The sequence below is a fragment of the Carassius gibelio genome, chromosome A12 (assembly GCF_023724105.1).
Source record: "Carassius gibelio isolate Cgi1373 ecotype wild population from Czech Republic chromosome A12, carGib1.2-hapl.c, whole genome shotgun sequence".
NCBI lineage: Eukaryota > Metazoa > Chordata > Actinopteri > Cypriniformes > Cyprinidae > Carassius > Carassius gibelio.
This window is the reverse complement of record NC_068382.1, coordinates 6,403,711-6,419,114: the sequence shown is the minus strand read 5'-3', so window position 1 is coordinate 6,419,114 and position 15,404 is coordinate 6,403,711. Positions and strand designations below refer to the sequence as shown.

The following is a 15,404-nucleotide window of genomic DNA, read 5'->3' as shown; positions in this document are numbered from 1 at the left end:
CAACATTTATCACATATGGTGGTGGATACTTTTGGATGTCACACTCTTGAGCTTTTCTCATAACTTACTTTTTTTTAAAAAAAAAACATTTTTACATAGGGATTCTTAGTGGATGTATAAAGTCAGTTCTCCTCAAGTTCAAAGTGAAATACACAGTAAAATAATGGCAGCTGTTGCTGTCAGAACTTTACAAAAAATATTGTAACATTTATTACAAAATATAAAATATATGTGTGTGTGTGTGTGTGTGTGTGTGTGTGTGTGTGTGTGTGTATGTAGATGTAACATAAAATATAATGTAACTAACTGATAAGATAAACCTAAAAAACTGTTAGAAGAAACGTGGTAATGTCAATTTATTTTCACTGTAAATTATGATTCCAAAAACGTATTATATTAAATGTACTGTTAGATATATTACAGATATATAGTTATTCACCAGATAAAGGAAACTTGTTAACAAATGTACAAGTTTTTATCATAGCATTTTAGTCTTTTATCATTAAAATTACAATTATTTTTTTTACAGTGTAAAAATTATTTTACAATTTGTTTGTATATATTTTAAATAAATGCTGCTATAAATGCTGCTCTTTTGAACTTTCTGTTCATCAAAGAATCTTGTGTCACAGTTTCCACAAAACTATGATTTAACATAAGAATAAGAAATTATAATTTTTATTTTTTTTTAAACTAATCAGCATAATGTGACACTGGAGATGGGAGTAATGGAATTACATTACATGATAAATTACATTTTAAAATACATTCATATATATAAAAAATAATAATAAGTTGTAATGTTTCACAATATTAACATTTTTACTATATTTCTAATCAAATAAATGCAGCTTTGGTGAGCATAAGAGACTTTCAAAAACATAAAAAAATCTTTCTGACCCTAGTGGTCCCAGTCGTCTAATAGGAACATTCATAAATTTTGAAGTCTCCAGATTTTTGATGTCCCCATGTAAGACACCTTGAATCTTCAGATCAAACATTAAGGCCTAGTTCTTTCAGAGGCTTAAAATTAAGACGCCTAGTCTTGTAAAGTAATGTATGGAACGGATAGGATTTGTGGGTAGTTTACTAGCAGTATGTGGAAAAACTGGGAACGCTTCACATCCTTGGTCATGGTCAAGAGTGAAATCCTATCCTGTGTTTTAGGCTGAATGGCAGCACTGTAAATTATCAGTCTTGGTATAAACCTCTGTTTTTCCATTTCAGTGATTTGTGTTGATGCCTCTGGCTTCTCTTCTTTCACTCTGCTAATAGATTGCTAGTGACTAGTATATACAGTACGTGTGCTAAGAAGGAATTACTTTATAAACCCCCAATTGAGAGGCAAATATGAGGACATGTAAGTATAGCCACAGAAAATCTCCACTCTCAGATCCATTTTAGTTCAGCAAGCTCAAACACGTATTCCATGAATTAAAGGGATAGTGAGAAATAAAAATATCATTGATCTTTTGAAATAAAAGAACATGATATTAAATGAAAACATATACTTTATATACATTTTACTTTAAAACAGAATTTACTTCCTATTAAAAAAGAGCATCTATCTATTGAATCTAAGCAGCAGAAACTCCCAGACAACAAAATAATGATAAAATGCGCCAACACTTGAAGAGTGGGAAAAATCACTTTGAAATTGACTCCAACAACATTGTTCATCTGTGTCGTTATTGGTATAGTTTAAATTGAGAACGATTTTTACAACTTTATCATTAAAGTCACAGTCTTTGGTGTGAGCAGGCCTTTACTGTCTAGAAGATGATTACTAATTATTCTATTGTTGTTGAAACAACTTCTGCTGTTGTTATTTTTGGAATGACACCAATCAGACACAGTGTTAATAAAATATAGCACCTACTAGTGGATGGGAGCTGATTTCTAAACTGTAAATCTCTTTTGTCTGGGCTGTCAGTCAGTGATAGTGAAGAGTGTGGAGAGGAACGCTCTGAACATGTATGAGGCCAGGCGTTATCTGTTGGGTTTGGAGAGCAGTGGTGTATCAATCCCTACCAACAGCATCACCAGCAGTAACAGCAGCGGTCCTCCGTCTGGCCCTGCTCCACCTCCACCTCCACCTCTCAGCTGCCCTGTTGGCCTCGACATCCTGGCCTCTGCCGGCCTCGGCCTCACCAGCCTGGGTAGGAAGAGAATACATTTTTTTTCCCATGGCTATTAAAGTTCATCTAGTCTTCTAATCAACTTCTAAACATCTTTTTGTGTGTGTGTGTGCGTGTGTGAACTGAAACTGGAGAACACTTCACAGTATTCAAAAGTAAAAAATGCAGGGATGTGGGAACAATACTAAAAGCAAGGGGGCATTATTATTAGGCATGTAAGTGAGTGCAAAGCATTACAGGATTACCACTTCCACTAACTATGTCATTGCTGGTTCTGCCGACTAAACCAGTTTTCTTAGACTTCTGCGTGGTCCTGAATTTGTAGTTTTACTGTACATGAGTTTTGCATTTTTTTCTTTGCATTAAAGATGACTAAAAAGAGTAAAAATTAAGAGCACCCCAAAAAAAAAAAGTAGGGGGACTAAAATGTGACTAAAAGAATTTAGTCAGGAGTCTAAATCACTAAAATTATGTAAAAACTAACACTACATTAGCTGAACAGCAGAATGAGATGTAATTCTTGCACATTAAGAGCTTTTTAAAAATGAAAAAGTGCTACAAATTTACTCACCGTCAGGTCGTTGGAGATGTAGATGGGTTGTATCTTCATCTGAGCAGATTAGGAGAAATGTAGAATTCCATTACTTGCTCACCAATGGATCCTCTGCAGTGAATGGGTGCCGTCAGAAAGAGAGTCCAAACAGCTGATAAAAACACCACAATAATCCACTCCAGTCCATCATTCCATCAATGTCTTTTGAAAAGCTGTTGCAAGAAACAAATCAACTGTTTGGACTCTAATTCTGACGGCACCCATTCACTGCTGGATCCATTGCTAAGCAAGTGATGTAATGCTGAATTTTTCAAAAACAAAAAATTCATTTTAGACAGCCTAAGAGTAATTAAATTTGCTGTAGATTTTCATTTCTGAACTATTTATTTAAGTGTTCAGCATATGTCTTCTGTTGAAATTGTGTTTATGGTTTATTGTCTCATATTTTTTGCCTGACCTGTAGGTCTTCTGGGACCTACAGCAAGGTCCATGACAGGACCTTCCACCAACTCCTTTCTCAACGCTCTCAACAGCTCCATCAGCCCATTACAGACATCCACCTCTGGTACACCCAGCCCCAATCTCTGGCCCAACTCACTGGCCAGCACTCCAGGTAAGGAGAAGACTGACAGACTTCCTCCACAAACAAACACATTATATGGATTCAACATCTCATATGTTCACATTATCTTGAAATAAAACAACAGTGTACATGAACTTGAAAGGAGATTACTTTGCTCCCCTATAGTTGTGGTAGGGTCCCAGTCCACTTTACATTCACGTTGTTATTTAGAACCCAGTCTATTTCATTAGATTTTTTAATGTTGGAATTTTATTATATACCGTATTTTCCGGATTATAAGTTGCACTTTTTTCATAGTTTGGCTGGTCCTGCGACTTATAGTCAGGTGCGACTTATTCATCAAAATTAATTTGAAATGAACCAAGAGAAATGAATCAAGAGAAATTAACCAATAGAAAACATTACCGTCTCCAGCCGCGAGAGGGCGCTCTATGCTGCTCACTGCTCCTGTAGTCTGCACTGAAGACATAGAGCGCCCTCTCGCGGCTGTAGACTGTAATGTTTTCTATTGGTTCTTGGTTCTAAATAAATGCGACTCATAGTCCAGTGCGACTTATATATGTTTTTTTTCCTCATCATGACGTATTTTTGGACTGATGCGACTTATACTCAGGTGCGACTTATAGTCCAAAAAATACGGTAATTGGAATGTTTCTCTACAGTCTCAGTCCACTTTACATTCACATTGTTGTTTTTTAGAATGCAGTCCATTATTCTATTATATTCTATTGTATTATATATTATATTTAATGTTAGAATTGTATTATACTATGGTAAAAGGTCTTTCAAACTTTTTTTCTCAGCTTTCTCATCGCACTTGATGATCCATCCAGCCACCCAGGCCACTCTAACCAGCATCTTGCTGTCAGGGGTGTCAGGCTACACCCACAACACTCCGTCCCCTCCACCTGGTCTCGCCCCCATAGACGCCCATGTCAACGGAGTATCAGACTGCAGTAAAGCTGTCTCCTACCTTAGTAGCAAAGTGAGCAAGTATTCTTTCACCATCATGAGATGATCTATATTTATGCTAAAAATGTTATTTAATGATGCTAATGTTGTGTATATATTTCTCATAGTCTTCTTTGGTATCCTCTTGACCAGAATATTGTGTGCATGTGTGTTGTGTAGCAGCCCAGCACCATGTACAGCAGAATGTCTTCAGCGTCTCTGGCAGATAAAGTTCTGACCGCAGCTCATGGTGACTCTGTGCAGGAAGCCAGTCCCCACTGCCCTTCTGAACCGCTGTCCAGCAAATCCAGTCAAGACCAAGGTCTGCATTATCCACAGCTCCTCGTTGTATCCTCATTACAAGATGCATTTCTCCACACTGCAAAAATCAATTTCTTGACAAGTATTATTATTTTTTTCTTAGTTAAAAAAATGCTTAATATAAGATAAAACTTTTCTTATACCTATACACACTACCATTTTATATATATATTTTTTTTAATGTTTATAATTTGTTCAACAAGGACACATCAACTGGATAAAAGACCGTAAAGGCATTTATATTGTTAAAAAAAGATCTATATTTCAAATAAATTAGAATAAATGTTCTTTTGAGCTTTCTATTTATCAAAGAATCAGTTAAATCAGTTTAAAAAAGTTATTTAAATCCTAATAATATTTTTTTTTTTACTGTATTTTTGATCAAATAAATATATTTTATTTATTCATTTTATAATTTTTCTGCAATCATTATTATTATTATTATTATTTATTTATTTACTTTTTGCAACAATTAAAAAAAACCTTTGTAGTCGGTCAAGTGTGATGGCATATTCTGCAAGACTGATCCCTGATTTATGTCAGAATTTAGTCATTTTATCTGGTAAATGCCAGCAAGCTTCATGTAAACTGCAATGTCTGTCGTGTGAATCAACATTTCATGCATGCCACTTTCCAAGGCCACATTAATTGAAAGCTATATTATACTCTCCTTTATTCGAGCCTAATGCAACCAGTGACATTCACCGCTGAATTATGTCAACCATTTGATTAACACGTGAAACAACTCCTCGACCTTCTCTAGATTGATAGCGAGAATTTATTAACTTTGGTCAGTCTAATTATGGATAAATATAAACTCCATTCCAAATTATTATACCATTCCTTCCTGCTCTCTGAACGGGACATATGTGGAAATACAAGGCCAAGGTTTCCCATGCTCCAGTGTTGTTAAATCTGTTTGAGTTGGCCTAACAGCCATTTAGACAGTCTGTTTTTGCTTTCAGATGAGGCGAAGTCAATTCAATCTTGTGCTAGATTCTGTGATGCTGAGTGCTGCAGGAAAACAATCTCAAACTACTCAACTAAAACGTTCAATATGGGGCTTGAGGAAAGAATAACACTCTTTTGTCTATGTCTACGTGTGTGTGTTCAGGATCAGATACGTTCGTGGAGGTGGGCATGCCTCGAAGCCCCTCTCACTCGGGAAACAGCAATGAACTGAAGCAGATGTTGGCATCTTGCAAGACGACGTCAGGAAAGAGGCAAGCCCTGGAACTGCTTCAGGGCACCAAGAACTCCCTCCTACAGTATGAACACACACAATCCCTCAACTAGTCGACGTTTGAGCACTATGTGATTAAACATATTTGTTCTATTTATCTGCACTTTTACCCATATAGTTCAGACTGTCTGTTGTCAGACTCAGACTCCAGTGCCTCGGAGAGTCCGGTGGCTGATAAACGTGCTCCAGGCAGTGAAAGAGCAGCCGAACGGGCCGCTCAGCAGAATTCAGACAGAATCCGCCTGCCGCCCCAATCCCCCTTCTCCAACATCCAGGTAGTGAACTCTTAAAGTGCTTCCCTAAGGTCCAAAGACAATTATCGAATGAAAAGAGCAGCCATCAATATCTCAATTAGCTTTCAGTGTTTCAGTAACATCCCTTATGGAAATAATACACTACCTGTCAATAATACACTGCCTGTTTTTAAAATGAAGTCTCTTATGCTCACTAAACCTGCATTTATTTGATCAAAAACAATAATATTGTGAAATATTATTACAATTTAAAAGAACTGTTTTCGTTTTGATTATATTTTAAAATGTATTTTTTTCCTGTGAGGCAAAGCTGAATTTTCAGCATCATTACTCCAGTCATCAAAGTCACATGATCCTTCAGAAATCATTTTAATATGCTGATTTGCTGCTCAATTATTATCAATAATAACTTATGATTAATCATTTATAATGGTTCTTATTGTTATCAATGCTAAAAACTGTTCTTGCTGCTTAAAATTTTTGTGGGAAACCATGACACTTTTTTTTTCTTTGATGAATAAAAAATGAATGTTTTATTCATAAAATCATAAATTCATTTATTTAATGCATCCTTGTGAATGGAGTTTTTCTTTTCTTACTTATCCCAAACTTTTGAATGGTAGTATTTCGTGGTTTCCCCAAAAATATTATGAAGCTAAAACTCTTTTCAACACTGATAAAAATAAATGTTTCTTAAGCAGCAAATTATCATTTGAGAATGATTTCTGAAGGATCACGTGACTCTGAAGACTGGGATAATGATGCTGAAAATTCAGCTTTGCATCACAGGAATGAATTATAGTTTAAAATATATTACAATAGGTAACATAAGATATTTATCGTTTTTACTGTTTTTGATCAAAAATATGCAGCCTCGGTAAGGATAAGAGACTTCTTTCAAAATTATTTATCTATCAAGACAATACCATATTTCTGAAACAACAGAAAGTCGTCACTTTTCTGCTCGCCACAATCTAGTAAATGTTTTTGACAGAATGAGGCAATGTTCCCCATTTGCCTTTCTCATTCTATAAACCAAGCTGACAGGAGAAATGAAGGAAATCATTCTTAAATCCTTCCTAACAGTCTAAAATTTCTTTGCTTTCTCTCTGTTCACCTCTACAGGCGTTTGACTATGAGCAAAAGAAGTTATTGGCAACCAAAGGTATGTGCTTGACAAATCAAAGCTGTATACAGAGCCTTAAAGAGGGTCTTCCACCCCTCTATATTGTTAAAGACAATTCTGCTGGTAGGCTGTTGGGGAATAGGAAACCGGTTGTGTTTAGTCTAGTGTGCCAGCAATAAACGAAGCAGAACTACAGTGTCTTCACAGGCTGAATGTCTGGCAGTGAGTAGGGTGTCATTAAAGTCCTGTTTCACATTTACGGTAAATAGACTCTGCCTCATAAAGCTTCTCCACACCTCACGTCCTGTGTCCAGCTTTCATAATGTAAACTAAGGACCTGAGAATGAGGAATGTACCCAGTGTTAACGCTCTTCTTGCCCACATACTGTAAATAGTTTTTTGTTAATGATTTATGTTGGAACTGTATGGAAATGTGGCACACTGTTTTATTGTGCAGGGGAATTTGGCATTAAATTCTTGATGAACTAATTATAATTCCTGATTCCTACACCTCACAAAAACCACCAATAACATTCATGTTTCGGTCATGTTTCACCACAAATTGACAGAAAATATGTTTATTTTGCGGGTATATTAATTATATTAAGCTTTAAGTTGAAGTTTTAGGACTATTTACATATTTTGCACCGTGATATTATTTTCATGACAATTACTTCATAAATCCTCCTCCAACAAAAATAAATAAATAAAATCATGCTCATGACTGTAATGTGAAAAAAATAATGATATGTTAAAATTATAAATTAAAAAACATATATATATATATATATATATATATATATATATATATATATATATATATATATATATATATATATATGATATATAAATATATATATAATGTAATAAATATTTATTCAGATTTTTTGTACTTAATTTTATACCATGAAAATATTTTATTAACAAGATATATATATATATATATATATATATATATATATATATATATATATATATATATATATATATATATATATATAAATGTAAATTATAATACATAATGTAATAATATACATATGACGTATATTATTATTATTATTATTTATAATATTTTTATATATTATTATTATTATGTTATTTTTAATATATAAATAAATAATACATATAATATAATAAAAAATATGTAATAAAATTTCATTTAAAATTTTTGTAATGTCATTTTATTTAGGGGTGATTATTATTTTTTCTGTGTTTCTCTGTTCAGCCATGTTGAAGAAGCCAGTGGTGACGGAGGTCCGTACCCCTACTAACACATGGAGCGGTCTGGGCTTCTCAAAGTCTATGCCTGCAGAAACTATTAAGGAGTTGCGCAGGGCAAACCACGTATCTTATAAACCCACCATGTCAACTACATATGAGGTAAACTCAAGCGCTCCAGCAGATTGTGAAGCACTTTGGTCAACATTCTACATAAATAAACCTTGACCTTGTCCTATGAATTGCTGTATGCTGATTGTAGTTCATTCGGTGTACAAGTGTGTGCAGTGTTCTCACTGGAGATGATTAGCTCTGGCAATGCCTATATGCTTGTTATTATTATTTTGCATTGATGCATCACTGCATGATTTTAGAGGAATAAGCTTAATATGATATGTGTTTTGAAATGTGATAAGGGGTCGCCTCTAGCCCTGTCCCGCTCCAGCAGTAGAGAGGGGGTGGCGAGTGGCAGTGACTCGGAGAACTGGAGGGAAAGGAATGGGAGCGGGCTCCCAGCACACAGCGACTTTCCCTCTCCCATCAGCCCCAAAAGAAAGCAGAACAAAACAGGTGTGCTCTTCAGTCAGCAAGACTGAGCTGTGATATATATATATATATATATGTGTGTGTGTGTGTGTGTGTGTGTGTGTGTAAATATGAGTACTGGCAAATCTACTAATAAGCATTTACTATATGGTAGACTACAATTTTATGTAATTTCTATTGAATATTGCATATTATTTGTAATGATGAAGTTGCAATTAGTACATTTAAAATATATTTACTTTAAATGTAATATTAAACATCACTACATTTAAGATTAATTTATTTGACATCAAATACACATCAAAGTGAGTGTTCTGTAAAGTACCACAAAAATACTAAAACAATCATTTAATATGTACTTAAAAAGTAAAACTTTTATAAAAAAGTGCACTTTTTAAATGTACCTGTATAAGTATGTTCTACTCTAGTACTTAAGTGGCCTTTTATTTCATTAGTATTATAATATCTGCAAGTGTAGTTTTTAAAAATATAAAGTTAACTTCTTTTTCACAAGGTTATGAATGCAGTTTGGCCACACCAAGGTATCTGCGAAGCCTTAAAAATGCTGTTTAGGAAGGCAGCTCACTGGTTTAAGTGTAAAGTTTGGTAACCTGGTAAACACTGTAACCATGTTGTTGTTGTTGTTGTTGTTTTTTGTAATAGAGCACTACCTAAGCAGCAGCAACTACATGGACTGCATCTCGTCCGTGACGGGAACTAACGGCTGTAATCTCAACACCTCCTTCAAAGGAACAGATCTGCCTGAGCTCTTTAGTAAACTTGGCCTCGGGAAATATACAGACGTCTTCCAACAGCAGGAGGTACAGACGGAGCTGCCGATATCTTCTCTGTTAGTGTTGCTGTTTGAAATGAGAACACGTTTATGACTTTTAGATGATTTCTGTCACTGGGAGGTTGTTTTTGTTTCTTATGTCTTTCAGCGCTTGACCTATTTTGGCTGCACATATTTTCGTGCGCAGAACACGTGTTGAAAATGTACTTTAAATCTGTTAAACAACACAGTCTTTGGCAAAATAGGCTTTTATGAAGCAACTTGAAATACTGGCGTGAACAGCTAACTCATTTTTTGAATTTCTCAGATTGACCTTCAGACGTTCCTCACACTGACTGATCAGGACCTGAAAGAGCTCGGCATTACTACATTCGGAGCGCGCAGGAAAATGTTGCTGGCCATCTCAGGTGCGTTCCCTTCCGAACTACTAGGGTTAACACAATAGCGTTATATAGGTGCCATCGATCGATCAAATTGATGTATTAATACCATTTTTCTGTAATAAATGATGATTAATCACACCTAACATTACAATTTATTTATAATCATAATTATAGTTTGCCACTAAATCGCCAAATGTATGTTGAAACAAAATATTTTTCTAGTTTGTAATATGAATAGAGTCAAGTATCACTGATACCAAAACTCATACTGATGCATCCAAATAGATTTTAATCAATTTCTGTGGATAAAAAGAGTAAATATAGCCATAAAACATTACAGTAAAATTTGTGACATCATAAAAAAAAAAAAAGAAATTATAATGTTTAATTTACATGAACTTAAAGTAATAGTCCACCCCAAAATGAAAATTTTGTCATTAATCACTTCCATCAATCCCCATGTTGTTCCAAACCCATAAAAGCTTAATTCATCTTCGGAACACAATTTAAGACATTTTGGATAAAAACCGGGAGGCTTGTGACTGTCCCATACTGCCAAGTAAATTACACTGTCGAGGTCCAGAAAAGTATGACAGACATCGTCAAAATAGTCCATCGGCCATCAGTGTTTAAACTGTAACATTATGAAGTGACGAGAATACGTTTTGTACACGAAGAAACAAAAATAACGACTTTATTCAACAATTCTTCTCATCACGCAGGCGGCGTATGCTAAACTGTGTTAGCCATGCCACAAGGATACATTTTACTACGTATATTTACACTTTGTTTTGAAAGAAAGAGCTTAATTCGCCTGCGTATTGTCTGACGATGTCACAATCTTTTCTGAATCTTGACAGTGTGTTTTACTTGGCAGTCTATGGGACAGTCACAAGCCTCCTGGTTTTCATACAAAATATTTTAAATTGTGTTCTGAAGACGAACAAAGCTTTTATGGGTTTGGAACGTCATGGGGGTAAGTGATTAATGACAAAACTTTCATTTTGGGGTGGAGTATCCCTTATGTCCCATTTAGCCTTGCCATTAATAGAGTGTGTTTTATGTATTCAAATAGTTATGCTTCTGTCTTGATATCACGTCTTTCTCCCATTTTTTCCCACCAAGTTTATTTTGTGCATTCATTTTCTTAATAAGATTTTTAATAAAACTGAGTCAATACTTACTGCAGAAAGACTGGTCTTGTTACATTTCTTTAAGAAAGTTTAATATCAACTTGATACCAACCAAAAGAACAATAACCGTGAACGCAGATGGACACAACATGCCATGCAAGATTTGCCTTTTTAATAGCTTTGAGTAATTTGGACAGCTGCAGCGTTTGGGGATTATGATTATGATTTATTGAGGTGTCAGAGTTGAAATTGGATTTGGCTTTCCACTTACATAACCAGCCAGGGTTGACTGACCGTCCACATGACAGAAAGTGAAAGTGACAACTTGGCCATAAGACATCTCAAACATCTGCGATATATTTCGACCACCCACTGCTCGATAACCATAATGACTTCCTGCAGTCTGGCAAGGATATTTACTAAAACAAAAACATTGTTCCTGTTTTATCAGCCCTGGTTGGAGAATAAAACACAATGCCTGAGGTTGAGGTAGACCTTTCACTGTTAAAAATGAAATTTTGGCACGGATGGGATTCTAAAGAGTAGAGGTATGAGGAAGGACTGTGTTTATGTCTCTGACGGACCTCGGTCACACTTTACTGTAAACTGGGCTGATGCAAGTAGGGTCCCAGAGAGAGAAATGTCCTCCTCTGGAAGATTTGAATTGTCAATGCCACCTAAACTGAGACTGAGCTGTCAAAAATCTAGTTAGTTGTCAACATAGGCAGCATTTTAAGGCAGTATACCTTATTTAGACCATTTTTTAAGACACACTGCGGGAGAATGCAACAAGCTGAGTGAAAAAAAATCTAAATGAGATGAGAAAAATGTTGAAATATCCATTTTTCACTGAAATGTATTGATTTAAAAAATAAAAATATTTACAACATGCATTGATATACCCAATATGTGTATTGTGTTGTGCATTTTTATGTTGTATCAGCTTCTCAGATAGCACACATACGTCTGCAAGATGGCTGTTATAGACCGCTTCGTCTGGAAACATCTGCTGTGTACAAACATCTGATAGACGTCTTTAACATCTCAATTTTACATACATTGTAAATTATAAGCATAAAGACATCTTCTAAACGTCTATTTGACATCTGATAGGAAATGTCCTAAAGATGTATTTCAGATGAGCAAACATTAAAAAATACGTCTTGCAGATGTAAATGCAGACGTCAAATGTGTTGTACGTGTATAATCAGAGTAAGCAAACTTTTGTACGTTTATTATTCTAACACATTTTTTTTCATCTTGATAAGATCCACAAATTTTATGAATTTTTTAAGCTTAAATGCAATACCAGAGGTAAAAAGCTAAATGTAGGCTATACATGTTCTACACCACCGTCACATGACTTTAATGTAATCACCATTAAGCTTAAAACAACTCCTTTATTCTTTATTTAAAACCAAAACCATTAAGACATTTCCCCTGAATGTTTGAGTTTGAATAGTTTGCAAGGGCGTGATTAAAAAAACAGTGAGACTGTAAAAGTCGACTAGATAGAAGATGAGTTTGGCATGAGACGTTTATGTCTCTGACAACCTCAGGGACGTAAAAACAAAAAAGTAACAACAACAAAAAAAAGGTTCCATATTATACAAATGTTTTGACCTTTTAATTCGCAATATGGTAGACGAGATCTTTCACTTCTTCCATTTTAATGTGATGTTAACATGAATGTATGCATTATTTAAATCCACTTTTTATTTTGACAGAGCTGAACAAGAACCGAAGAAAACTCTTTGAGCCGCCCAACATCCGTTCATCATTCCTAGAAGGGGGCGCGAGCGGTCGACTGCCACGCCAGTTCCACACAGACATTGCCAGTGTGAGTGGGCGCTGGTGAGCCCATGCCAACGCTTCATTGGACAGCCAGAAACTGCACAAATTCCCATTCCTAACTCCAACCTGATATAATACAGTACTGGACCAAAACCCGGACCTTCTGAAACTGTGCCAACTAAACAAAGTCCATGGATCAGAGGTTTCGGGTCAAAGAACTGTTGAATATTATATGCAGTATGGTACATTATGCAATATGGTACTCATGTTATAATGAAGGATCTCCTGCACTGTGCTTGTATATGGAGCAGGCATATTTTATTTATATGCTCATCTTAGGCTTCAACATACTAATTCTTTGCACTTTAAAAAAAAGCTAAATACTTCGTCCATGGGCAGATTTGCCTGACTAGACGTGCATGGATTTTATTTAAAGCACTTAAATAGATATCAAGCCAATGTGTTCTGCACAAACTATCCATAAGGGAAGCTTATTTCATCCCACGGCTACATCACAGTGAAATCACTAGCCTGTTGTTATTACTTATGGATCTTAGTCAGAGTGGAAGGCATATTACATTTGGCACAAATGAAATGGACCGTGGGTCTATCCCTCACAGGCTTGCTTTCATTCAGGTCAAATGAAAACAAGTATATCATAAGTTCCACAGTTCATATTCTATCTATTATTTCTAAAACTGGAAATGGTTTACTGTTGAAGGGAAAATGAGTGTATGGCTTTAGTTCTTCTATGGTACTCAAAAGAAGATATTTAGAATGTTTCAGCTGCATGTTTAGCACAAACGGACCGAGGAGGAAGCCCAACCACAACCCCCCATCCCCCACCTTGGCGGGCCCCGTTCCCTACCTCGCATCGGGCCCTGTGTCAGCTAAGGATGGCCATGGTTTTCGAGCTTAGTCTTGGCCTGTCAGTAGTACTCTAGCTTTCTCAATAGTGCCTCAGTTTAGCCAGTGACAGAAGTGCAAATGACGCCAGCTCTGTTTCAACCACCTTCCTGAATGCCACAGACCACAAATCTTCACTCACTCCCTCACTCCCCAAACCCAGCTTTTTAGTAAAGCCTCGGAATTCCTGGATCATGGCTTTTTTCTCTTGCACGCGACCAAAATCTGTGCTGCTTTCTTGAGCTCTAGACTTCCTTCGCCCTCTAAAGCGCTTTGTTTACTTCTCCTTTCTCCATCTTCTCTATCCATTCTAACGTTAATCCAACATGCTCGTCATATTCTTCAGATATTTCCAAAGCGTTTTTTTCTTTCTTCGTTTAATTCTGACTATATCTGAAGCTGTGAATGTTGCCAGGTGTACAGTACACCGGAGGATTGAAACCACCAAGTGCCTTTTGTCTTGCACTGACAACTTTTCCAAAGCAATCAAAGACTATCGATCTCTCAAAGGTACACATTTTACTAGGAAGTACCACTTACAAAGTAAATCTTGCAGTGCATTGCTTTATCTTTACATGTACGTTATATATTTTGTATTTTCATTTAGCTCTGGAGTGTGTTGAATTTGTACCTCACGTGATAGAGGTACTCTTTGAGTTTGTATTGTGTGTATTGTCTTATTATGAGTGTGTTTAGCAGTTTGCTTTGATAATTTACAGACGGATCAATTTGTGTAATGGTTTGTACTGTTTGTTCGTTTTTAATCAAATTGAGATGACAAATGAGTGAAACAATAGCTCTTGGTGTTGCCTAAAAATATTAATAGTAGTAATAAATATGCAACAGACTATGCAAAGGATCGCTTTGCCATTGTAGGTTTAAATGTTTCCGTTTATGCACATACTGTACGCATTTATTGGTTGTCTCTTGTTTTTTAAAGCGAATGAATTTTATAGACTTTGTTTCCAGTAAATGGCTTGATATATCTTAGATTAGTGCCTTTTATATGCATCAAATGCCTCTTTAGTAAGAGACCAATTGTAATTCATTTGTAGAATTGTTTTGTTCTCTCCCTAAGAGGGAAAAATAAGGGAAAACAGACGTCTTAATATTTTGACATGGTCTTCACATGGCCAGCACATATTTGAGTATTTTTGGCCAAAGTCAAATGCATAACCCTTTAGGGTTATGAGGTTACATCATGTGCACAAATATACAAAGCAGTGAAGTAAAAACTGGATATTAAAGCACATTAACCAGTATTGTTCTTTTTAAATGTATGTTAATTGGCCAGTGCTTTGGGAATGACTTTTGAAATCTGTAAGCGTGGTGCAGATTTTGTAATATACTCCATTGTATTGTTCTATGATGATGTATTTGTATAATTGCCATAAAAGTGGTATCGCTGAATGTTCTTTATAAGTTGAAGGTGTTATGAAAGAATAAAGCATATGCAAACCTT

The 15,404-nt window shown here is 35.5% G+C and overlaps 1 protein-coding gene across 1 annotated transcript in view; it reads left to right on the top strand.

The window, feature by feature from the left end:
- Positions 1 to 15,404, top strand: part of LOC128024993 (protein bicaudal C homolog 1) — an 85,633-nt gene extending 70,229 nt beyond the window's left edge. Inside the window, exons 10-21 of the mRNA XM_052610928.1 lie at positions 1,934 to 2,159; positions 3,155 to 3,304; positions 4,078 to 4,259; positions 4,406 to 4,547; positions 5,661 to 5,814; positions 5,908 to 6,064; positions 7,169 to 7,208; positions 8,395 to 8,549; positions 8,804 to 8,957; positions 9,597 to 9,754; positions 10,034 to 10,133; positions 12,970 to 15,404. Of these exons, the coding sequence (XP_052466888.1) occupies positions 1,934 to 2,159; positions 3,155 to 3,304; positions 4,078 to 4,259; positions 4,406 to 4,547; positions 5,661 to 5,814; positions 5,908 to 6,064; positions 7,169 to 7,208; positions 8,395 to 8,549; positions 8,804 to 8,957; positions 9,597 to 9,754; positions 10,034 to 10,133; positions 12,970 to 13,100 (1,749 nt within the window). The 3' untranslated portion in view covers positions 13,101 to 15,404. The remainder of the gene's footprint in view (positions 1 to 1,933; positions 2,160 to 3,154; positions 3,305 to 4,077; positions 4,260 to 4,405; positions 4,548 to 5,660; positions 5,815 to 5,907; positions 6,065 to 7,168; positions 7,209 to 8,394; positions 8,550 to 8,803; positions 8,958 to 9,596; positions 9,755 to 10,033; positions 10,134 to 12,969) is intronic.